Raw genomic sequence first — 26,571 nt, 5'->3', positions numbered from 1 at the left:
AAATAGGACATAGTATATGTCTAATTCAGAAAGAATTTGAGCTGCAGCACACTTTGGATATTGAATCTCTTACCTTTCCAAAGTAAAGAATCTGCTTCAAAGAATCGTTTTGTGTCTGGATTTCAAAGAAGAGAAAATAATCAGGGTTTCACAATCAAGCCAAATTCACTTCAATTCTCAAGCAAGCGCTGTGATAGGTGAAAAGAAGGTTCACTGTTTCTCTGTGAAATGTACATGAATAGAGTGCCAACATGATTTTTTTTTCTCGCCTATTTATGTGGCTCAACTTCAGTGGAAATGGACTGAGTTCAGGCTAATACAATGGAGGATGTACTGTATAGCAAATGTGGTAATGAAGGAGAATAATTCAAGAGCTGAATCATTGTTGATACTTTAGCGACTGAATCACTTTAGATACTTAAAAGATTATGTTGCATAATGCTGTTTTCAAGGTCAGGATTATGAAAGGTTTGTCGCCATGCTGGCTGATGCCACACTAGTTGATATCACATATATAACTACAAATGTGGTTAAAAAAAAACTACCGGTACTTAAAAATATTCCAGCTTTTGATGTCTATGAGCTATTATAAAGAGATTTCTTCCATCGCTATGCATACTACAATGAACCAAAGCCAAATATTGAGCTTCCTCACAACACATTTAAACCCATGCTTTATAAGCAGAGGAGATTTTAATACTAGTAATTTAAATTTAATGCCATCAAAACAACAACAGTGAGTTATGGCAGACATCACATGCTGTAGTTGTTTTCTATGCTGAGATAAACATATTGGCTGTTAAATATAAGTACCAATGACGCAGAAGCAGAACTTTTACTTCAGTGCCAATAGTAACTTTGAATGACACTATCAAATCTTAGCAAAGAGTTCCTCTTTAATCTGGGAAATGGTATTCATACTGTGGACATTACTTAATGTTATTTCATGATTCTATAAATCTCAGACTTGATCAATAACTAACAAGAGTGAGAAATGGACTTTGCCATAAAGAAAAACATATCACTTTGGGTTCTGCCAAAACTGCTGACTTTAAATTGGGGGCAATTTACCAGAGAGTCACAGTAGAAAGCCAATGCAGGCTAGAATTAAGCCTAGGTGGCAATTCCATGATTATTAAAGCTGGGCTGTTACTAAAGTAGGCTTTTCCTAATATCTAAGCTGCTGTAAATATTATGAAAGTATGCTACTGTATTCCTAATATCTAAAACTGTAAATATTGCCATGTGAAGTCCATTGCCATCAGATGGTCTGCAACTTTAACTTCACTTGTTGCAACATTATAGCAATTTAGGGTATGCTTCTTTTGTTTTTGTTGTTTTTTCTTTTTGACTTCACAATGAGAGGGTTGAGTTAACCTTTTCTACAGAGGTGGACAAGAAGAGCAAAATCACATTTAAATGCAGATAACCTAGGTTTAGCCCTCTCTGAAGTCTTAGAATGATTTGATGGTTCCCCAATCACTTCTATAATTTTGCCTTGAAGGTTCTCCACTATTATCATATTTTTTTCTTTACATCAACAAGGTCAAACATTGCTGAAGAGCAGCAGTTTTCCAGTGTGGGCTATGTCTCTCCCTTTTTCCCTTTCTGTCTTTAAACTAAATAGTCCAAAAATCATATTTGTAATATAAATCCTTTCTATCACTGATGGCCATTATTATACAAAACAAAAGCAAACTCAATATAGAGAGAGGGCTGGCACTTAGCAGCAGGACAGCAACGTGTGAACACGCACAGGTGGCTCGTAAACCAGAATTTCCCATTACTCCTGAATGCAGCACCAGTCGTCAACTGAAACAAACTTTTCACGCAGGTGTGCTAAGGGCAGAAGTGAAAGTGGACGTGAAACTTCAGAAGGACCGGTATCATTCGTAATCGTCTTTAGTCGATGATTTCTGTAGTTTATTATTTAGGCTACTTTATCCCCGTGTCTTTTTTTCTTTATTTGTTAGTGTAGCTATTTTGCTAGATAAAGTTTGCTAGTTTGCTAGTCTGCTAGGTTTGGCTAGTTAGCTAATGTGAAAAAGGTGAGCACAGAGTCTCCGTCTCTCCGTACACAACATGGACACCAACACATGGAGGACAGATTAACATCATAGCTGCCTCTTGTGACTTAAGGTAATTTTGCTTTATGTTTTGTTATGTATTTCACGGTATCTCCGCACTTACTGTAACTACACAGGCTTAATGCTGCAGAATATGAAAAAAAGTCACTTACCGTAATTTAATTTATTCCAGCGCCCTGACATCTTGCACTCTGGTTATCTGACATGTATTTTCTTTGACACCTTAATGCACCAGAGTCATAATTAATGTTATTAGACACACCTGTGTAACATCTGCCTTAAAAGTTCTTTTGTCAGAGGAAATGAATGCATAGGCTAGCCTATATGATTTATGATGATCATCATGCTATTAGCTTTATAGCATGCCTAAAACATTGGATTGCTTTAAGCTACAAGTAGGTGTATAGATGTATCTATTAGGCTATGTGTGTAGGGATGATAACAAAATAACAGACCATAAAATAACTCTCTTTGAATGCATTCATTGCTACTTTATTGGAGTTTCGTTGAATTACAAAGTCATGTATAATATTGTGGTATTTCACAGTTTGATTAGGCCTAGTTGGCATTGTGAAAGCACTAGTAGCCAATGTTGTTGTTGTTGTATCTTTGTAAAAGAGTTCACTTATTGGACATTAATTGGCCAGTTAAAGGAGTATTATCGCAAAATTCGGCCACTAGATGGAGCCAGGCGGAGCTTATCAGATATAAACAAGTGGGCAGCTGTCAGAGAGAGAGAGCAGCCTCGTTTAGTCCCCCCCGCCCCCCCTCCTTCTCCCTCCCCCCTCCTCCTCCCTCACCAGGCCGAATGAACGTGCAATCGCGGGAAAAAGAAAACTCGCTAGTGGAAGCGGCAGCTCTACGTCGCGCACAACCACAACAACGACAACAACCACTGAAACGTCCTCCTCCTTAATAACGCTGAGAGGACAGCTGAAGAAAGACACAGGGACGTGGAGACAAAGTGTTCTACCAGCGATTCAGTGACTGTGAGCACCCTAACACTGCTACATTACTTACTGTTGCATATTTGTCCGGTTCGGAGGTCGGATTTGCGAGTTCCGAGTGCATTTTAACGCAGCAAGCGCCGGGCCGGCTTGGATCATAACAAAGACAAATGCTGCATTTGCCCCACGGACACTATACTGTTGGCGATTTTTTTTGTAAATTTACTTATGGCTCCCCCCGACCCATCTTTTGCATATGTCAGCTTATTTTATGCTATTACTGCTGTATTTGCGATAATGCTCCTTTAAAGTTGCAGGCGCATTCAGTGACACTTGTTTTGAAATATGTTGTGAAATATAAAAGTTAGATTTTAGTGCAATTACCTCGAGATGAAAGTAATTGCAGAGCAGCGTTTTTTTGTCAGATGTTGGCAGGTATGCTGTCAGAAGTAGCTACATGTATTGTCTGGCAGGCTTCAGATGAGTTAAACTCAAGGTCATCTTTCAGGTGAGGCTTCTCTTGTCTTGCTCTGTTGTTCACCACCTGTTAAATGATCCTAAGACAGACAGTGTGATTTGCCATTTTGTGTTCAATAGTTAAAGCTGACTGTTACAATGCAAAAGTAGCCAGTGCTTCCCTGAAATGTAGCCTACCTCCTTTTGTCTTTGAGATTAGATTGCCATTCATTTTCAATCCTAACTGAACCGTAACCATTATGTTAACCATTTTCTTTCACCACATATCTCATAAAATACAAGTATATTCACATCTTTATTGAAGCAACAACATTGATATGACATAATATGACAATGTATAATAGTGGGGCTGTATGGTTTAAAATGCATGTTGTAGGACAGGAATATTTTTCAAAATGGCAGAAGTAAGAAAATTCACATATTGTGTAAACTGGTGTTCAGTGGATTTAACTATTTTCCAGAGCAGTACATATTACCTCAGATGAAATTAGTAATTTGGAGATAATTATGTCATAACAATATATTTTGCGTAAAGCTATACTTATTTTATTTATTTATTTATTATAATAAATTATGGATTCGCTGTGCTACAGTTAGCGAATCCTTCAGAAATAGCTCATTTCATGTATCAATTTGGCTTAAAATATGATCAGATATTTATCCAAGTGAAAATTACAAGTAATCTCTTTAAATTAATAATACACAAACATTATATTGTTCTTGTTCATATTGAAAACAGCACTCAAACATTCACTGGGTTGGCTGAAAAAAGTATGCGAACCCTCAGGCAAATGGCATTAAGAAAAGCTAATTGGAGTCAGGAGTTATCAAACAGGTGTACGATCAATGGAACAAGATTAGAAGTGTGGGTTAGAGCTACTTTGACGCAAAAAAAAAAAAAACTGCTGATATGAAACAAGCCTTACAAAAAAAGATCTTAGAGGACTTATGATTAAGCATTGTCATCTGTCCTCATTTTGACATATTGTTTGTAAATAGAGGTCAGCTAGTTCTGTGGCATCTCGCTTAAGAAGAGGAGCTGATGGTCGTGGTGGCATAAAGCTCCAGAGAGGAAATAGCTTAAACTAATGCAATCCTGTTACTGCAACTCACCTCAGCCATGCATGATTGCTACTTCACTGAACTGCTGCTGCGGTGTCTACACCGCTGGCATTACTGGAGAAGTGAAGAGTTTTACAGCTATTCACTTGGAAGCAGTGTTTTTCTTTTTTTTTGAGAGAGACCTTTCACTTAGTTATTTCTTTATAAAAAGTCAGTGTTTTATTTTAGCATACAGTTGTCCATCAAAGAAAACTTGCAAAATGATTGAAGTCATTAAAATTGGAATAGAAAGGTCTGATTAAGATTAATGAGTATTATAATTGGGCAAGAAAGTTATAATCAGTGCATAGCTATTCAAGACATATTTCCCATTTTAAAAGATGTGCGTTTTGTCAAGTCATTAGGCTGACTCAAGTAGGGTTAACAACTGGCAAAACAAGAGACTTGATAAAATATTTTGGTTCCACTTTTTGAATTCACACGGAACTAATCCTGCCATTCAGAGAGAAGTGGGCAAAGCACGTCTTGTTCTTGATACGAGACAATAACAAATGGCTCAGATCTGATGGGTTTTTCCAGATTCAACCCACACATCTAGCAACGCCGTCTTTGTATTTTAGTCACACTTTTGTTTTATTCCAATTGGTGGATTTCCTCCCAGCATGGCACTATGTATGGTGCCAGAAAATAATAATTCCATGACAGTCTTTGCTGTGCCTCTAGGGCCCTGAATGCACGCATGTAGAATCCCTTCTTTTAGACAATTAATTCACTCCAAAACTAAAACTCAAAAGAAAAACAAAGCCTTTCTTATTTTTTAGTTTAACTTAGTCACAAACTTTTCTCACCTTCTCCTGCAGCAACTTGTTCTGAAAGATGCAAATTTACGAAAGGCAACACCTGAAGTTGTTTTATTTTCTGTTTTATTTTTTATTTTTTTCATATTTTTCTTTCCTTCCACTGAATGCATGTTGATGTGAAGTTTGCTCAGGTGTTATTTCGGCTAGGATGATTAAAAAGGTGAACATAATGATAGGCAACCCTTTCCTGTCCTTCTCTTCACTCTCTCACCCTTGGTAATTATAAATAGAAACCTTGATAGAGATTAAAGAGGCCTTTAATTTATTAATGCTATTAATTAATTAAGGCATAAATTCAGAAGGGAGCATGATGAATGCAACAATTAATTTTTAACATGAAAAAGAATCGATATCCCTTTTATGGACCTGATTGGTGTGTTTCACTATTGATCTACGGTATGTACTCTCTTTGCTCTGAAGTTTTTTCTCCTCATTCCTCTCACTCTGCGCTGCTCTTGCATTATGTTAAATCCCCTCATATCTGAGAATGATTGGTTGGAAGTACTCATTATTGTGCCGAAATTATACGCGGAGGATGGTAGACGACGGAAGGAGAGTTAGGGTAATAAAGTCTTTCATTCTTCCACTGTTCCTGGCACAAAATGACCTCATTATGGTGATGTTTTTGCTGCTGTCATTATACAACTACTGTGACAAGCAGAATCATGTTTTAATGGTGGAGCTTCAAGGTCAACTCATCTCTGACCTAAATGCTGTTGCCATGAAATTGAGAACAAGGCTCTTCTGGTACTTTAAGGCACAGCCAAAGTGAAAGTTTGACATTGGTTAACGTAGGGAATCATCTGCTTGTATTGATTTTGGTAACATTTTTTAGTAGTTTTTGGTTTTGCACTGTGTTATAACTTTACAGAAGTAACTGCTGCTGTTGTTTTTAATTGTAAAGATAAACCAATGGAGGCTTTATGACCCTAGCTTTCGTCATGGCTACCACTGTCTTAGTTAGTGGTGGCATCTTGGTATTTTTTTTATGCTTAACCTTGCCTCTGATTGGCTAAAAGAAGTCTATGGAAATTTTAATCTCTCACATTTAGTTTTAAATTATGACAACTTTCAATTTGTGTTTCTAGAGCCAGAAATATTGATTTGAATAATCTCATCCTCACCACTAAGCTGCATCCAATATTGGAAAAAGTCATGGTACACAAATACCTTGGCAACTGAATTGATGAGACGTTACTCATAAAAAAAATCAACAAAAAGTGTTGAACTTGGTGAGTAAATTGAGGAAAAGTATTGGCTTTTTCTATAAATCCTCCCTAATGCATTGTAGAAAAACCTCTTGAGGCAACTTTTTCATCAGATTTAGCTGATGGTGACATCTTCTACAGACATACAGCCTCTGGAAACCATCCTGCTCTCATTTAATTACTGGTGATGCTTGTTGTGCGCATCATTGTATCTTGCACAAAGAGTCTGGGTGGTCTGTCTGAGAGGCATGATTTGCATACATATTTGTTTATTTACAAGGTTTTTTTTTTAGATTTGCCTTCATATATTGCTTTAATGTTTGGTCCACTGGACCACATTACACCAGGACTAATGATAGTTTTATGCTCCATATCCCTCAAGTTCATACTGAGCTTGGAAGTCCTGCTTATGGCTTCTTTGCACGATCTACCTAGAACTCATAACAAAGCACTTCAAAAATTAATTTGTTGGTTCCTCTTGGTCGTTTTAAAGCCATAATCTCAAACTTTGTAACTTCTGCTGGCACATGTTTCAAAGTTTCAATAAGGACATTTAGAACAAAACATACTTTAATGACATAATATTTCAGGGGTGTTGAGCACTGTTAGGGTAAGGGTAAGGTTTCTGGTAACCTACTGTACATGTCTATGTGTTCTTCCATAATTAAAGAAAGTAGACCAGAGGGAACAGGTTTGCAACACTACAGAACACTGTGCACAGCACTCCTTAAATCTTACTGAGAAGCATTGTTTGACATGGTTTATTAAACCCTTGCTTGACATGTTTGACTTGCCTAGCAAATAAGTCAGAAATTTCTGTTTTAGATGTTGAATTATTTTGTGTTTGTCTTCTGAATATCAAACATACAGAATGACAAAGCAGTTTTCCAGCTAAACCCGAGACATTGAAACATGAAAGGTAAATGAAAAAAAACATAGTGCAAGGTTAAATTTGAATCTTAAATATTACTGGAACAGGTCCGTATGTTGCTTTAAGTTGTGCTTTCCAAATAACATTAAGATCGTTATTTGTAATTCTGCAATCTTGTGTTCATGTAGTGTTCTGCAAGAGGTCTTTGAGGTATTTGATATTCTGATAGTTTTCGACTCTTGTCCTATTATCTGTCAGAAATATCAAAATCTCTCTCTGCTGCTGCGTTCTTTGTGGTTGTTCTCTTTGTCTTCAATTACCAAACTTCTATGTTGTTTTTAAGCAGCCGCAAAATGTGTAAAAAGGTCACAAGCGAAGGCATGGCAAGTAATTATCCCTTTCTCCTGCAGCTTTGCTTTCAAAGTATGCCAGAATCTCACTGTGCGCAGATCTGTTGTCAAACGTGAATGCAAATGTCACATTGAAGGTCAAATTTAGAAAAATACATATATAGCCTATGTATTATAGTTAGTCTGTCTACAGTTGAGCTTTAAACCACTGCAGATACAGTAGTTTGAGAATTTGATACCAATTCAAGACATCAAACATTTTTCATAAGGGATGAGCCAAAGCTCCTACTAAAACCTCTGTCACTTTTGAGTCACAATTTACTAATAAGCAAGTCCCAGTGATCCATGCCAGGTGGATATAATTGCTGTAGTCTAGTCTAAACATTGATTTACTTCAATGTAGAGTTTTTCAATTTCCAATTATTCTTTTAACTTGTTCAAATAAAATTCAAATGTGTTAAGTGTCCTGCTAAGATCATAATTCAAATTGTCTGGTTCACGCAGCGTAAGTATGAAAGCACTGCGTGTTATGCCTCCAGTGGAGCAACCACCTTATAGGTGACATTGCATGCATTAATCATAGCAGTGTTTTTTTTTTTCTTTTGAAGAGCTGACATTAGCACAGAAATAACAGAGATGTCAACTCAACTCATCCTGACATTTATGTTACATATTTTACCACTCTGAAACCCCTGAATCAGTTTTCAGGTATCATGCAGACTTTTTGGTGGTAGAATGCTCTTCTGTGACTCTTAACCTCTGGGTTTCATATTTTGCCACCCTCTTGTTAGGCCCTGTGATAAAATCCTTGAGCCTGAACAGTACTAGTCCTGGAACAAGTGGTGCCACTATAGTGTCAAGTGGTTAGGTCTACATTGTCTATTCCTACACAGAGAACAGTGCAGACAGTGGAAGTGCAGTGCAAAAATATTCCGCTGCTGGCTACTCTATAGTCGGATACTAAAGAAAGAAGGTTATTTTGCAGCTGCCACATAATGAAAGACCATAGCCAGTCTAAGTTATGTTGTTTGACACAGCAAGAGGGTTAAGGATTTTTACAGTACAGTGCTACATACAAATAAATAATTTTTCATGGGCTACAACTCTTCTGTTTGATAAAAATCATGTTCCAAATAAGTAACACAAGGCTTTTGTGAAATGAACGCACCATTCATGGCTGTGCAGTGTTTTGTTATTTGTCTGCTCTAGCCTTTTTGTTACAGTCAACCTGGATGACCTAAATCGAATATAGGTTTAGTCTTCTTTTCACCCAAATACCAGAACACCACAAAAATGACATAAATGGTGAGTTACGTATTCTTTAATGACATCTGTGAGCATCTGTGAGCAAATTACAGTTTTTGAGGTAAATGGAGGCTCATATTTATCCTAGTTTTGTTTTTGCATTAGGCACCAAGCCTATTCAGATCTGGGGAATTTTCAGCATTTGCATGATACTGTAGAAAATGACAATGGGATACCGACCGTGCTGTAACTAAATCATGAGTGGCACATTATAGATGGAGAAAAAAGGACATTAACTAATAACTTTGTGTTCATTCACCAGACTTTATCCATACACGTCCTTTGAGACGTAGAGTAATTCATTTTAAACCTATCTTAGGTTTATTTTTATTCTTCGTTTTATTAGACAGAGAAGAAGCAAGAATGAACTGATAGGATGATTTCACCTTTATTACTGCAGTTATTAAATGGAAATGTCAGAATCTATGTCTGCTTTAAAGAGTTAAGACATGTCACTGCAAAATAAGTCTATTAATCATCCCCCATTGTTTTTTTCCTTTGTTGTGAAATACCAACAGTAAGGCCATTATTCACCTTGGTAAGTAACAGGCCTCACAGTATTTCGCTCTGTGTCTAACAATAAAATAAAGGCGAGCGCTTCACTTTAGTTTTCGCTCACTTGGTAAGAGCAGTCACAACATTGAAGGTCTCCTCCCCTCTTTGTTTTGTTGCTTTCTTGTTGTGTCACAGGAGCTACAAAGAGGCTAAGAGCAGTGTGGCAACAGGGGGAAGGTGGGCAGAAACAAACAAAGAGATACAAAGAGGCAGAGCGATCCTACAAAGGGTGAAGCAGCAAGACAGGAAAAGTAACTGTGAATATGAGCAACCTGGTGCAACAGAAACAGAACAAGAGTGAAGAGCTTTTGTGACAGGAAGAACTAGTGCAACACAGAGGGAAAGACAGATGGAGGTAGAGAGACAGCGAGTCAGACAAATCGAGGTACATCATTCCTGTCTCTCTCTTCCCTCTCTCTATTGCACGCCACTACTGTGACACACTAATCAGATGGCAGGAATGTCTGACAGCTACCTTCAGGGCTGATGTAGTGTCTTCAGGTGGAGGGAAAGGGTGCATCTGTCCAGACGATCATTTGCACTCTGTTCCCAGGCACATGTACGGTACAGTCATTCTGCTGCCACTTGTGTTGCTTTGATCCTGTAAGTGCAGGTGCTGCTTAGACTCCAGGCATCTCTAGACCCACGCTGGCATTTCTGATTGACCTGTTGGGGTCTAATAGAGATGTAGCGCACGTTTGTAGCACTTAATTTGTGCTTGTAGAGCTGCGTAACATTTAATTTACTATGACTTTCCTTTTTATGAATAGGCTTTGATCAAATTTATAAAAGTTCTATGTTACTCATGCCTGAAGGAATCATAAATACTTCACGCTGTGACATTGCGACTTCACAAATGTTTTTGTTTTTGTATAGGCTTTGATCAAATCCATCAAATAATTTTCATGCAAGCAATTTTGTTCCAACTCTGTGACCTCTAATGTACCAGCTGTCACCATCACAGGCCAAAACAAACAATGTAACTGACTGGCTAAGAATGAGACTGCATTATTTACAGTGGATGACCTTGTTTTCTCTGGATTAGAAATTTCTGCATCCAATTATTATTTAATTTAATCCGAACAAAGACTTTTGTACTTGTAAAACCATTCCTTTTCAACACCAACACACAGTGGCTGTACTATTTAAACATTTTTGGCTTCAAACTGTGGTTTTGTCATTACATTTAGCCCAGATACAGCCATAACCCCTGTCTGTGAATGTTCTTTGTAAAAAATTGTTTTTGGTGACATAGAACAAACTGTACGATAAATTTAACACTACTGAATAAATTAGATAGAAGAGTCCATCACAAGTGAAAAACATTATAGTTCCTCTTCTTTTTAAAAATTTGTATGTATTTCTCGTTGCATGTTAATCTTGACTTTGATGCCTTAAACTGCTGTATTTCTACTTTGTAGAATGAAAGTTCCCTAGTGAGGCTGGCCTACCTCCCAAAGTCAGATTAGGGCATAATCCGGTATTTAACACGTCTTTTTTGCAGAATCTAAATGGAAGTGGGATTTAGTTTGTAGACTTGTGTCTGATATGTAAGTCACAAGCTCCCTTTGTTGGAGGACGCAGCAGGCCCCATGGTGTTTATTTGTTAATGACATTTTCCAACCATTCACCTGATGCTCCTGTTGCCAAAGCAACAGCCAAAAATGAATACTAGATGATGGAGATCTCCTTGTCCCCCTTTCAATGAGTGCTCCAGTCAGAGTGTGCTTCTTTGTTAAAAACTGATTGAGAATTTGCTGTCAAAATGTTAGGTGGCTCCTTTTTATAAATGGTATGATAGGCCTATTGTCCAGACATTGCCTTGTCTGTGGTTTAAGATATTCATTGCTCTCATTTTTAATTAGGTTTTAAATATTCATACATATCCTGACCATTAGGACTCAGGGCATGAACTTTTTGAATCAGAATCAATTGTGGGAGTACAGACCAACTTTGTTTGGTCTGCCACCTTTATCCTTCCTAATATACTGTATGTCCTCCCTTAATGTAGACTTACACTAACAATCTCACATCCTTATTTCCTTGTTGTTTTTTTGATATGATGGCAATAGTGCAACAGTCTAAGAAAGGATTTAGTGTGATGAGGGTTAAAATGTGGTTCTGAGTTTCAGTTTGGCAGAGCTCAGCTTTTTCCCGCAACATTTAAGTAACCTTGCTTTCGGATGAAAATACCTACAACTTTGGTATATCCATATATGTTGCCATAAACACAACATCTATTATTATTTTTTACCCTTCTCCTGTATTTCTGCCATAGCAGCACATATTTTTTTGTCTCTGCTGTGCACTCTGTCTTCATTGTCAGAGCTGCCAGCCACACAAAGTGAAGAGTTGTCTGAACTTTTTGATCCATGGACAAACTTATCCACTATTCATTTGTCCCACTTCTTCAGTAACCATTTCAGGTCAAATCTTTTTAGTGTCATTATGTAACTGCATTGCACTCATCCCTGATGGGTGCCAGCAACCTCGGTGTGAGCATGTTCTCTACCGCCACTGATTGTTCTGCTCCTTTCTATTCAGCTCAGCCAATAATTAGTTTCCCCATGGTTCCACCGCTCCCCAACTTGGGGAAATCTAGCAATTCTAAACACTACCCAGCTTGATATCAAACTATCTTTCATTGAAAATGTATATTTCCTACAGGGAAATGACACTGTGAACCACTTAATTTCCTGCTTTTCCGTTGGAATGACACTGAGTCGCAGTTTGTTGAGAAAGAAAGGTTGAGTGCTTGTTTGTTGCTTGGCAAAGCAGCTGGCCAGAGGGAAACGCCAGGGACACACACTTGTCTTTTTTAATGTGACTTTTCTGAACAGAAGCGCAGAACGAAAAAATCTGACCAAACTAACTTGTCCACACCTGAAATTTTCATGGGGACTGGAAAATCCACCAAGTATAGAATTCTCTTTTTTTTCTGTCCATGTGCACAGAGAAGCGTTTCTATAGGATTTCAGCTGCAACAGTTTTGGCACTGGCCTGATGTTCTCTGTTTCTGCACTGTCTGATTCAATTCTTAGATTGTGACCAGCTTGGATATTACCTAACCAAATGTCAAAGTCAAAAAGTAATAAATTAAATTATAAAAAGTGACAAGAATAGTTTGTGGGCTGCCTCCCTCCCCTGTATTTGTTTTGTTCCACCACTCCAACAGAAACTTTTGTGCAGAGCGTGCCCTCATTTTTAATTAACCATGGTCACATGCAAATTGAATACAATACTCTTGTGTGTGATTAAGCTTTTAAGAAGGTCACATTTCAAGTTTTTTTCCTCATAAATGCACTCAAAATTGCATCATGTGGCAATTGACTGCAGTGCTACCTGTGACAATGCATAATTATTTACAGCAAATACCAGCACAGTGCACAGTGGTTATTTTGAAACTATATTAAAGCTGTAAATAAAGCATCTTATTCTTTCAGTTTTTCAACACTTGGCCTACTACAGACACTAATCACTAGACTTATTGTCAAGTAGAGGTTCAGTCACACAAACAACCCCCAAACCTGCAAAGGAAAATAACAAGAAACATTCAGTTTTGTGCACAAGTTCTATTCATGCCACCCTTCCCGGCTTACAGCAGTGAAAGGTCGATAGAACATCAGCAACTGCCGCTGAGGAATGGTCAGCAACACATCTTGTTTACGACGTCGTGAAAGTAAATGGATTTGTTTGGATCTGCACCTAATTTGAAATGCAGTAATGAAGCAGTCTGTTACAATGCAGCTGCCAGCCCTCAAACACCCTCCAACAACAGAGAGGATTCTCTCTTGGGTTTTGATTATATAGTACACAGTATATAATCGGTGGACAAATTGCATTACAATTCACAGAGCAGTTTTGTTTTATAAGACAAAAAAATGCTACAACAGTGGCAGTGCACAAATTCTCTGGTGGTGTGACGTTTGAGGTCTTTCAACAGTCATTATTTTTTGTGAGAGCTATGTTGAGAAGAGTTGTATCTTTGCATTGCTGCATTTTAGTGCACACATCTCTGAGTAACAGGAATTTATAAATTTATAAATTTACTATCGGACACTTCATCTGGTGGCCTGTCTGATTTAAATAGCGGTATGACAGATGTTTAACAGACCTAGGTATTATTTTGGTTTCTGCCTCAGAAATTTTCAACTACAATATAAAATCCTTAATGATAATGTAGTCACAACAAAAAAGAAAGATGGTATCTGTTGATGGATCTTAAATGCTCTAGAATTGTTTGTGTCTTGATACAACTAAAGTCTTGTGGATGAAATTTAAGAAATGGATTGTTCTTGAATACAGATTTCACCAAAGCATTTGACATGACTCGACTGCTGCTGCATACAGTACAATGGACAAAATATAATTGCTTTTGTTGGACATAAATGGGATGAAATCACTCATTCAGTGTTGGCTTCTCTCTCTTTTCTGCAGGTTAACAGGATTTACCATCCCCCCACCTGTTACCAGTTCTGGATCCATTTTTTCACTGAGGCTTACCAGTGACTTTGCAGTAAGCGCTCATGGATTTAAGGCAGCTTATGAAGGTAAGGAAAGAATTATTTTCCACTTTGTCTTTTGCAGTTGTATATTAGAAATAGGCCCTTTTATAATGTATGGAATCTACTGTAAGTGTAAGGCTGATTATAAGTCTCCATAAACTCGCTTTGCATTTAGAAGAAAGATTCTCCTGCCAGTACATGCCATTTATTCTTAAGAGAGGAAATGTGTGATCACACTTACTCCACCTGATTTCCTGTAGGACTTCCACTGTTGAGTTATGGAAACATTAGGTACCTCAATTAAGCAAATTAATCTCATATTTTCCAAATCAACATCCCTTCCCCCAAAGTCCTGAACCCTTTCTTCGACTCCAGAGGTGTATCTGAAATTTGCATGGCAGATGGTGATGGGAATTAGTTGAACTAATGGATGTACTGAGTTATCTGTGTCGAAGTAGAGCTGGGTTCTGTGGGGAGCTGTCTAAATATGAACTATATCCTGTGTGGCCATCTCACTCAGCCCCTCTCTTTACCCCTCAGCCTCTTCTTGTGAACTCCATCGCTCCTCCCTCTCTCTCATTAATTTTCATCCTTTCTTATGATATGGTTTATGTTTCCTTTCCTTTCCTTTCCTTTCCTCGGATTAGATATTGGTGATTAAAGGTAAATGGTTAAGTTCATGATGACCTCACAAAACATAATGTTGGCCTTGTGTTCCCAATATTTTGCCTAAATCTTGAATTTGACAGGAGGACAATCTGGTTGGACTGTGGTGATCAGGGTCATGCTAATCTCTGAAAACATTACTTACTCAAGACTTCAAACAGGAATTCTAATGACATTTTACATCATATTATTTATCATCCTCCTTTCTGTTCATCTACTATCCATCTGCTGCTTTTCAGCAACTCTCTTCCACCTAAGACCCTTGGTTTATTTCTTGACTCTCTGTTCCCAGCCCATTTCCTGAATTAACAGTATCCCTCCCATGATGTCCTTTTCCGCCCCCCGTCACCCCCTCCTCATCATCTGCCCCAGACCTGGCCGGACCAGGACCTCTCCCCTCTCCATCTGCCCAATTGTACTCTTCCTCTCTGTGTCTTGCTCTGTTACTCTCCCTCTGCTGTCTCCTTCTGTCTCTCTCTCCCCAAGTCTTCAGTGGGAGACATGGATTGGCATGAAATAGATCTTGTTCTTTTGCCTGTATAAATTTTAAGCAGAATTTAATGCTGATTTGGATGTCACATTGCTACATAGATATTTTCCATTACTTAGTACCGGGGAGTAATAAGGACAGTGGGGACTATTTTCTGATAAGGACAATAGAGGATATTAGACTGTAGTAATGCAATTAGTTTTATGGCCATCCACTTGTGTTGTTGTAGTATCCCATTTAACATGTGGGAGCTGCATGTATAAAGGATTGTAGCCTAAAACAATGGTGCGGTAATACCTAGATGAAGCATGTACAGCTCAGTTTCTTATGACTATCATTCATTCTTTAGTAGCCTGGTGTTACAAAACAGTGCACAGCACACAACATAAATATTTAAACAAGTATCTAAGTAGTACGGTATTGCTTACTCAAGCCTCTACAGACCTCTCCCTAGAAATCCTGGTATGACGGTGCTATCAATTATATAACAGTGTATTACCAACCTATTGTTGTGTGTTGTATAGGATAATTGCATAAAATCCCATTTTGATTGTGAATTTATGGTGCATATTATGGTGTATATTCTGCTGGGGAAATGTATTGAGAAATGTCAGTAAGGAATTTTCGTGGTATCTTTGTCATCTTAACTGAAAACCCAACGGCTCGGCTGGACTATTTTCATTTCCATTATTTTCAGTCAGTGACCCTTGTGACTGACAGATATAAAACATAAACATATTCAATACACTTATCCATAATGTATTAATTTTCAAAGTATTGTATCTCACTACCACCAGAGTATATTTATCTTTCTACGGTGTTATGCTGATATTGTTGGCCACATCTTACACATGAATATGTATGCGCTGCTCACTCTCATGACTAAAAATGCGTGATGGTGGTGGATTCTCACAGATGATTGAATCATGACTGCAATTAAGTGGATTTGGATCTGCATGCATACGAAGGACACACTGAAGGACGTAACCAGATGGAATCTAATTTCTGGATGGTCTTTCAATCTTTTCACAAGTTTGTTGACAAACTGACTGAAATTCAGCTCCAAATTTCTGTGAATATTTCAGTACTCATTTATGCCAGCTTTCCTACAGTATACTGTCATGACGCCTCCAGTGTGATCCTCCAAAACTTAAGAATGGATGGAAAGGGTCAAGCTGTGAAAAATCAGGGACAAGGGAGCTTTTCCACAACACAGCCAAACAATAGCCTAATGCTTGTGGCTTTCCAAGGGATCGAGATTTGCTGCAGCTGTACACAATAGATGTACATGTCGGTGGGGGTATTACTTTACCTGCCCTTTGTTCAAGGTTGTTTATTCGTGACAAAACATTGCCATGCCTATCTAAAACCTGCCCATGCCATTTCAACCTGCCCTTGTTTTGGGAAAGACAACTGATCCATAAAACATAATTTTATCTTTTCTCCCCAAATAATTTCATTTGTCCCTCTGTGGCAATGCAGACTATCCACTGAGCTGGAAAAATATTTGTTTGTGTGTGCGTGCGTGCATGCATGTGTGAGCATGTGTTGTTTACCAGATGCTTTGCCCTGTGATCTAACATGGGTGCAGTCGATACTTTCTCCTGCCTGCATGAAAATCCAGCTCAGCAGCCAGTCAAGCAGCCAGCGAGGAAGCCAGACAGGCAGTCTACACAGGCGGCTCCTGTGGGGAATGTGTGATGCTTGTGTGCTCACAAACACTGCCACTCCGTCAAACTTCCATCTTCTTCAAAGGGCTACAAAGTCATTAGATATACAGGCGAAATAAATAGCTCAGCCCCAGAGGAATCTCGCACCCAACTACCTCATTTACTAGTTCACATAACTCACTCGTTACCACTGTGATGAGGGATAAAGCAAGACAGTGTCACTGCTACTTTTTGAATGCAGCTGAAGGTAAAAAATTGTGGATGTTGGCTTGTTATGATGACTCCTATGGTATTTTCACTTTTTTTTTCTGTGCGACTGTTATTCATGTGGTCATGTCCACATTTTTTGTGGCAATTGGAAACACAAAACTGTTTTCCACTCTTTGTAGGTTACAGAAATGACAGAAAGATTCCAAAAGGTTAAAACACTCCTGGCATCATTAACGTTATATTTAGTTTTTCATCCAAAATATTTGCTTGTGTGCTATGTGTTTTATTATGCTAAGCACCATATGCATAATTTTAAGGCTATGTGTTTCAGATAATGCGATTCTTTGTGGGATTAATACTCCACTGGCCTTGTATTAGTGTTGTTTGCATTTTTTTCCCCACCCTGAAGTCAGCTTTGTACGGGTTTCTATTAGGTTTTGCTTCAGCACGGCCCCTGGTGTGTTTCGGAGCAGCTGTTTCCCCAAGCTTCAGTTCTATCAACAATTTATTTAACGTCCTCCAGATAGCAACACTTGTTAGCTCAGGGCTATCACTGTGTCTGAAACACTTGATTTCTGTATGAGTTCTTCAAACCCTCATGAAAGTAGAAAACCCCTATACAATGTTAAGTGCAGACTGTTATTCAAGTACTTTTCTCCCCAGTTTTGCCATCAGATTTGCAGCTTCTGTAGCTACAGAAGTTTTAATTTTCCCACATTGAGTGGCCTTCTCCTAAAATCCTGTAAATTAATGCAAGGTCAATGTCTGAGACAATTTCTGTATACCAAAGGGCAATGAGTCAGTGCTGGTATAATTACAGACGGAATGCATCTGTTACTTTTTAATTAGTGACCCAGGGTGAGTTTCTCAAAATATTAACCTGCAAATCATGTATTTTGTTTTTCTGTATAGTTTGCACAATGGCTGCCAGAATTGACTTCAGCAATGAATGACTGATTTTTACCATAATTTAATTTGACGGTCTTTTTTTTTTTGAATGACTGTCAGGTTGGTGAATATGTAAATTGGAACCATCATGGACATGACCATTCAATAAAAACCTATGCAGAATGTTACACAATTAGTACTGGGGTCAGAAAGAAATTCATATTTTTTATTTTTTTGAGTATGAACCTTGAATGCACCATTCCGTTGCATAGGGAAAAAAAATCTTTAAAAATGCGGTGTCATCCTGGAAAATAATTTATGTTATCACATCTGCCCGATGTCCCAGCAACATCTGGCAGTTGAAATTAGCACTCTGTTCAGGGGCAAGCTGAGGTTCACTGTGTACAGACTGCTTGATATGTTTTAACACTCTCAAAAGTGCATGAGTTTTTAACTTTACTCAGAGTTGAATTGAAGTCACACCATATTAAACATCAGATTGAAGAAATAAAAAATAAATTGCAACTGAGGTATAGGAGAAACAATACAACATTTTTAACATCTTGCAATGATTCCCAAGAGAAGAGATAGTAGTTTATCAAAGCTATATTATGGGCATACACACGTGTGCTAATTGATATTTGGTCTGGGAACCACCCGTAAATTTTTTCGTATTTGAGGCGTGGTTCAATTGTATCAATTATACCCGATGACGTATGTAGAGCGACAGAAATCCGATGAGGAAAAAAACGCTAAATGTTGCTCTTTTTTCAAAATAAACTTGCGGTCTAACTACTTAAAACACTTTTTTAATGCTGCATTGAAAGGTAAAGTGTGTGCTGCCATGTTGTATAGATAAGCTATCAAAAAAGCAGCTTTGGTGTGTCTCAAGGGTTTCCAGTGTGACTTGCAGAGCGAATAAAATTGCGCGCAAGGCTAGTGCTCATCTGCATTTTTTAACATTTGCTCACTGAATAGTCTTGTTGGGCATCCATTACATTTGTGCTGTGGTAAAAGGCCAGAAAGGTCATTTCTGTAAATAAGTGTGTTCTCTCTGTGTTTTCCGTTTCAGGGTCACATATTTTGTGAAGTTATTTGTTTGGGCATTTTTGCCTTCATTTGGTTTGGACAGTGGAGAGAGACTGGAAATTCAGGGATGGAAGACATGCAACAAAAGGTCACAGGTCAGATTCAAACGCATGACCGCTGCAGTTAGGACCAAGGCATAATATGGTACATGCGACCGATATAGCGCTGCAGAAGAGCAATTAGCATGATATAGCGCATATAGCGTGCGCCCGTGTCTGTGTATCTATGTGCAGGCAGAGATCAGAGATGGTGTTTTAAATAACCATGCTAGTGTTTCATCAGCTCTCATCTCTGCCAGTCAGCCTCTCAAACTGCTGCCTCTCTCGCGTGCGGGCGCACCGCACGTAGACACACGTGAGAAAAAAACAATTTTGAAAAAAAAAACAATTTTTTTTTTTTTTCTTTCTGTGAGAGACTGTGGCGGCCTCGTTAATTAATGGGAAACACTGATGCTCTACTTGGTGAGCCACCAGTGTGCTTGGTGGCTACATACTTGGCACAAATATTTATTTTCCCATCCATGGTCCACTAAGCTCAAGTGGTTCCAGAGTCAAACTCCACTTATAGTGCAGAAGTTGCTTCCTATCATTATCATATAGAAGATTTGGATTTAATTTTTCAGAGCTGTGAGCATGCTATTATATAATGCCAATGCTTCTAATAGAGCACACTCACCGTCACTGAAGTGTTTCATATGAAATCATTGAAGTAAATTGTATAGTATGACCTTTATAGTTATCAGATCTCGATGCAGTCCATGTGTTAAAAATGACTGTGGTGTATCCTTCAAGAAATTGCTGGATGGTGTAACAGCCTCAGATACCTCACACCTTCCTTGTGTCGGAATTTTTGCGGGGACTGCTTCAAACTATTTTTGAAACTTTACAAAGTGTCAAATTGATACCCCCCCTCCCCTCATTGCCAATGTTCTCTTACATTGGCAATGTAAGATAACATATCTTAAAATGTCTGTTGGCTCAAAGTAGGAATGAAACAAACTTCAGTTTAGGCCTTGCCAGCTTGTGTTTGGGGAGAGCCATAGTGTTTTGATGTGTGAGTAATATATATACCTTGGATCTGAGACACTATTTTGGGCTTAGCTTTTTGAGCTGTCATTTTTCACTTTAACTAATATTCCAGGATTTTTCTTTTCACCTTTTGATAAAGGTGCCTCATCATTTGAGATATGACATACCACCAGTAACCAGCCAAAATGGGAATTACTGAGGAACTGAAGTGACAAAAATCTCTAATGTTTTACATATCAATAAACATGATTAAAGTAACACAAAATGCCTCCTGAAGACAACACACAGGCCAAAGCCTGGTCTCTAGGTATCACATGTTAAAATGGAGTTTAAAAATAGCACTAATTGTCTTGCACTCTATTAGAATTTATACAGAAACTGGAAAAGGTCATGGTGAAACAAGAAAAATGCAGTGTGACAGTTTTGCAGGTACAACAAAAGAATGACAAATTTCAAACCATCCATCCATCTATTGGTCAAACCCTGCTGAGGGTGCGGTACCTGGACAGGCCACCAGTCTATCACAGGACCCACACACAGAAACAACCTCGCTCGCCAAATTACATGTGCACAGATCATGGCCAATTAAGATTTTATATCCATAATTGTAAGTCAGCACTATATCAATGGGGAATTGCCGGTTTTTACAATCTGGACCTTATTTCCAGCATAAAATACGATAATTTGTCATTTATGTCATTACAAGTAATTCTGACGAAATTAGATCCAGCCGAGAGCCGCGTATAACGCGAGGCTACAGGGCAGCAGAATGCAGCCTCTAAATAACACATTATCTGCCACAAAACTCGTTAATTTCACCAATATTTTGTTATGATACACTAGTGCTATTCCCCTTTGAGTCCAGGGTTACCTGTAATTCAACATCTGGGGTCTGTAGGTTGACCTACTAACCTCTGACCTGAATGATATCATCTCTGCCAAAGTTATCTGGGTGAGTAAATTATCGTATTTTATGCTAGAAATAAGGTCCAGATTGTAAAACACGGCAATTCCCCTTTAAGTCAAGTGACCCTGTGACACAGTGGTGCACACCGTTCCACACCATTACTGTAGGTTTTGGTTGGTCAGCATTGGAATTGGTAAACTGATTATTTTTCTAACCATACAGTAGGAGAAAAGTACATCAGGTACAGTACATTTAGTACAAAATTAAGATCACACCTGACATGTATACAATACTTGATGAATTGCTTCTGCAGTATCTGACCTTATTTTACTCTGAACATCATTGGCACGGTTCTCCATCAATAAGTCTTCCAAGAAAAACTTTACAGCCAGGTTCAGCAGCCAGTTTTCCCTTGTTGGCCTGTGTTAAATACCTTAAATACAATGTGCTCTGGTGTTCCTCTTTGACCATCACTGTCCTTATGTTATTTGTCCGATTTTATTGGGAGTCAGTTTGTGGTTAATGGGAGTAACATTTGGCTGCACATAGCACTAGTCCCTGACCAGTTCATTTTCTTTCTCCTGCAGATTTCTTTCGAGGCAAATGTTTTCAACTCAGCAGTGTGTCTGACGTTTACTGCATCAAATTGTGAAGGGTTTTTGTGGCAACTTTGTAGATACTTAGATCGCCTTTGATGTGCTTTGTCACACTTTGTTGAACTCCACAAATTTGATATTTCAAACAAGTAAATTTCAATTTCACAGGCTCCTCGTAACTCCCATGGAGACATATTTGCTGTTTGTTGTCAAGGATCGTGCGGCGCAATGTAGAGATGCATATATTAATTTCAGTCTGCAGTGCTGTACAGTACATAGCTGCATTCAATAAACAGTGGAGCATGGCTGCAGAATAATACAGCAGATCAATAGACATGAGATTTTTTCATGTATGGAGGGCTTGGTCAACACACTCTATGATCAATGAGATTTTACTGCCTTTCCCTTTGGGTTTTTATGAACAAAAATTTATTTGATGGTCTTCTGAATCCAATTTTACTCTTTAGATCATATAAAATGTGGTATATAGAATTAATTCACAGCACCAGTAAACCTCAGGCTTGTTTTTCCTGAAAACAGTAGTTTGCATATTGGCTAATGCAAAGCACTGAAGCCTTTATGTGAATATACAGTAAGTGGGCTCATCTCCTAATTCCTAGGCTGACATCAATGACAAGCTGTTAAGGAGCTCACAATAAGATTTTAAGAATTTTCTTGTTTTATGGATCCAAAAGGTTAGATGTCTTTAGCTCCACCAATTATACTTTTTCATGGGCAGGAAACAGAGACAAAACATTCTTTTTTCAAAATACTGGTCAAACTGCTTGAACATGAAGCTCCACAGAGTGAAAGGGTAGCCTATCATTTGATAAGAACAGAAAACAGTATAAGTAAAATTCCCCAGAGGAAGGCAAAAATAAAATCTACATGTATCACCTAATACTGTTTTTATATTTCATAGTGTGCTTTGACCTTGCTGCAAGAAGAAAATATCCATTTTGTAAAATAATTGTTGATGCATTTACCATAAAATCTGCTGCTAAGAAAATATTTTCATCATCAAATTTCTTCATAAACATCCCATTATCAATCAGGAATATGACTGGATAGTAACTTGCCCAATCATATTCTCTCCTATGAAGTTATTTTACACTGTTCCTTTGTTCCACTTTGCATTTTAGTAATGGTCAGTGCAATTACCCTGGACTACTACAGTAGTTAATGAAGTTCCTTATTTATGCTCAGTCATTGTTCAATAGTCAATAAAGTCATGGCCTCTCTGATTGACTGACTGGATTTACTGCGTTAAAAATGTTTCCTTTCCAGAAGTGGTATCCTCCTCCTAAATGAGTTCATTTGAATAAAAATCCAATAAACTCTACAAGTATTAGGGTTGTTTAAGGTGTCAGTATTTTGCCTGTGTTAGCTGACATTTTCTGTAGTTGTTTAAAATTATTCACGCTCAGATGTCTCTTTTCCTCTTTTATTTCTGTTGCAGCATATTTTCATTTAATTTTGCTCATAAAGATAACAGCCGTCAGGATTTCAATTGCATTCATTAGGGATCATACATATAAGGGATGTGTGTGTGAGCATCTGCAGTGTTAAATGGATTAGTAATTGGATTTGAAAAATTATTTCTGGAAATTAACATTAGAAAATATGACTTCACAGATGTGTATATTAATGATCAACTTCAGGATCAGGGCCTCCAATATACTTCTCCCTGTCGCTCTCTGTCTTTGTATCCATCTATCCATGCACCCGTAAACCCACAGTGTATGTTTTTATAAAAATTACTTTCTGTTTCCTGGCTTGCCAGTTGGAATAATTATCCACAAGCAGATGGCACATATCAAAAATAATAATTTAACTTGACTGCATGATCAGCCACAAGCTGTAGGACAGAAGTAAGTTTTATAGTCTTATCATTAGGACAACTCAGGATCTAATCAGACTAATTGGGTTGTATTGATCATTAGCCACAAATTCAGTTAAGCAGTGCTCTTTATCACAAAGCTGAGTCAAGTGTGTCTTAAAGTACACTGTATATAACCATATTACATTTATGAGAGTGCTGTTTTATATTGGTTTCAGTCTGGTTCTTAGAGAAATAACTGGTTTTACAAGCCAACCTCCTTGTTTGGCTTGATTGCAGTTTGCAGCAGCTGAAAGGGCCTGAGATTATTTGTCTGTAGTATGACTGAGACAGGGACAGGTATTACATTTTTTGTGATATGACAGGCCTCTTGCTTTCATGCTAAATAGTTAAGATGTACAGTAGGGCTCTTTAACAGTCCATGTGCTTTTGGGCCATGTCTACATGAACTTAGGTTAAAGCAGAAGTAAGTGATATATTTGTGTTAATATAAGTCTTAAATAGTTATATCTTCCGACAGCAATCACTTACATAGAGTGTTTGGTCTGAAACACGGGTCTGTTAGTCACTCTGCTCTGCTCTGAGTCGAGGAGAAAACATTTATCGTATCCTACAGTTTTTATCCAATGAGGAGAGAGAACGGCATGCAGGGCTGTGTGTGCAGCCAAGGGACGCCGTGAATGTGGCGACGTAGGGACGAGGACTGTTATGGTGCGTTCAAGGAAACTCGTATTTTTCCGACCGTGAAGTCGTACCAGTTCGATCTGGTACGAGTTCACCGGTCGGAAGTTACGAGTGGCCGTTATAGTGACTTTCACCGGTAAAACAGGTCGGAAAAACACGAGTGGGTTGCCTGGAACGCTACAAAGTCGTAAGTTGTGACTTGAAGCTGTAATTTACGATTTCAAAAGCCTGCCTGGAACGCAGCATTAGCGAAAACGACCGGACCACTTACTTCTGCTTTAATTTAACGGAAAACAGTTTTTGCACCAGATGCATGGTTCGCAAGGGTTGGTCTCCCCTAATCAATCATAGTATTGTTTGGGGTGTAACATACACTAAATCAATCAGAGTGCAATCTCCCATTCCGTTTAACTCTTTCACGACCTTTGACAAGTTTTCCAATCATTGCATGCCCAAACGTCGGCAATCTTTGACGAGAAAATAGACACCATCACCGTATCCTGACATACAGCGAGCGAGTGAACCGGTGACAAAATCTTGCGCGAAAGTGTCCTGACATGCAGCGTTTTTGTCGTGACTCAAGTATATTCTATTGGTTCAGAATCCAAACCAATCAAATTATCGGGGGACTCTATTTGGACTCTATCTGGCTCTATTTTTTTAGAATCCAGACATTTCCTGGTTTGCCGTTTTTGACATCTTGGACTGAACTATTAAAATTAATTTCTCCTCATCCATGCTTGCCAGTTGGTTGAGAAAAACATTCTCCTCTCTCTGCTAACAAGCTTGTCAACAGGAAGCAGGGTGTACTTTTTTCAACCAATAAGAAATGTTTAGGGGCAGGACACGGCTGCGAAATGTTGTCCAGATAGACATTGCAACATTGTGAAAGAATTAAGGTGTGCTGGGACCTTGGTGCATTGCTACGTATTTTAATAGTTTCGCATAGACTCTGATTCTTTGTGGGAAGTTCATTACACACTGTAACTGGCCAGTGATTCCAGTCCTGGCACATGCTCGCAGCTAGCCTAGAAATCTAGACGCACCCTAGCGGCAGCAAATATATTTACTACGTAGATGGGTCTAGAAACGAGCCATAGGAGCTTTTTGAGTCTCGAACACCGTTTGTGTTCACCAATCACAGCGCTCTATCTGTTTAGACTGAGAGTCGTTGGTCGGGCATAACGCAATGACGACATACATTTTAATTGGCTTGTCAGGCTAACGTCATCCTGCTCTTTGCTCTGATTAGTCATAGCGCTACCCTATTGTGTGCAGAGGCAGTTTGAAAGACAGCCTTCATCCCGCCCCCTGGATTGAGCCGAGGTCTACCGGTTGTTTCCAGACTATACATGTTAATGATATAGTCTGGCTTGTCAGGCTAGCTCGCAGCAGCTCTGTGTGCCCCGGCCCTTGGGGCAAGATATGGCTGAGCCAATCAAAGTGCTGCAAACAGCCCTTCGTTGAAGCCACGGCACAAATCACTGCACCAGACATCTTTTGTGTTATATCACAAGTAGTGTAAATAAATCTTAAGTTCATTATGAAACTGTGGTGGGATAAATATAGTGTACTGTATGTGATGAATGGAAAAAGCTGTGGTGGATTTATCAGGTAGTGAGAAAGAATGCTTCTCTGCAGAACCTCATTTATATCCAAGAGACATCCATGACGCATGGCGATGTTATGCTTCGTGCAGTATGCCACAAAGACTTCCAACTGACTTTTCCAAATATCTAAAGCTTGTGTTCAGTACACTCTGCTTTTGTGTAACAGTGCCAGCCAGTTTCTGTTCTCAAGATAGCAGTGCTCCAACAATATGCCTGACCACACCTCATTTTGAGACCAACACAGTCATGAGCACATAGATGGGTTCATGTTTATTTGCTACTTAAACAATGTGGGTGCTGGATTGAAAAGTGACCACTGCATTGGTCTGAAACAAGCAAAGACACTTTGAAAGAGTAATTTTAAAAATGAACATACTTTTTGAGTCAAAAAGATTACAACACTGTGTTATTGAGCTGAAATAAAAGCTTAGCTGACTTTTTAACTGGCTGGACATGTGCAGGGCAATTTTGAGTGAGACTGAGTTATGGTGCAGTAATAGAAACAAGAAATGAACCAGAAGATTGTATTCAACCAGAAGAACACAGGATTGAGCATCCCTCCATGGTTGTTTATCACTTGTGGATCTTTATAAAAGGTCTACAATTCTAAAAATGCAGTACTTTGCCAAGGAATAAATTGATCATTGATCATTGATCACAGCTCAG

The 26,571-nt window shown here is 38.5% G+C and overlaps 1 protein-coding gene across 1 annotated transcript in view; it reads left to right on the top strand.

Moving 5' to 3' along the window:
- Nucleotides 1–26,571, top strand: part of LOC310999374 (CUB and sushi domain-containing protein 3-like) — a gene marked incomplete at both ends in the record, with an annotated part of 211,290 nt that overhangs the window by 15,617 nt on the left and 169,102 nt on the right. Inside the window, one exon of the mRNA XM_083989775.1 lies at nt 14,160–14,272. Coding sequence (XP_083845901.1) covers nt 14,160–14,272 — 113 coding nt within the window. The remainder of the gene's footprint in view (nt 1–14,159; nt 14,273–26,571) is intronic.

Source organism: Trachurus trachurus (genome assembly GCF_905171665.1).
Source record: "Trachurus trachurus genome assembly, chromosome: 16".
NCBI classification, from domain to species: domain Eukaryota; kingdom Metazoa; phylum Chordata; class Actinopteri; order Carangiformes; family Carangidae; genus Trachurus; species Trachurus trachurus.
This window is presented reverse-complemented; position numbering and strand designations above follow the sequence as displayed.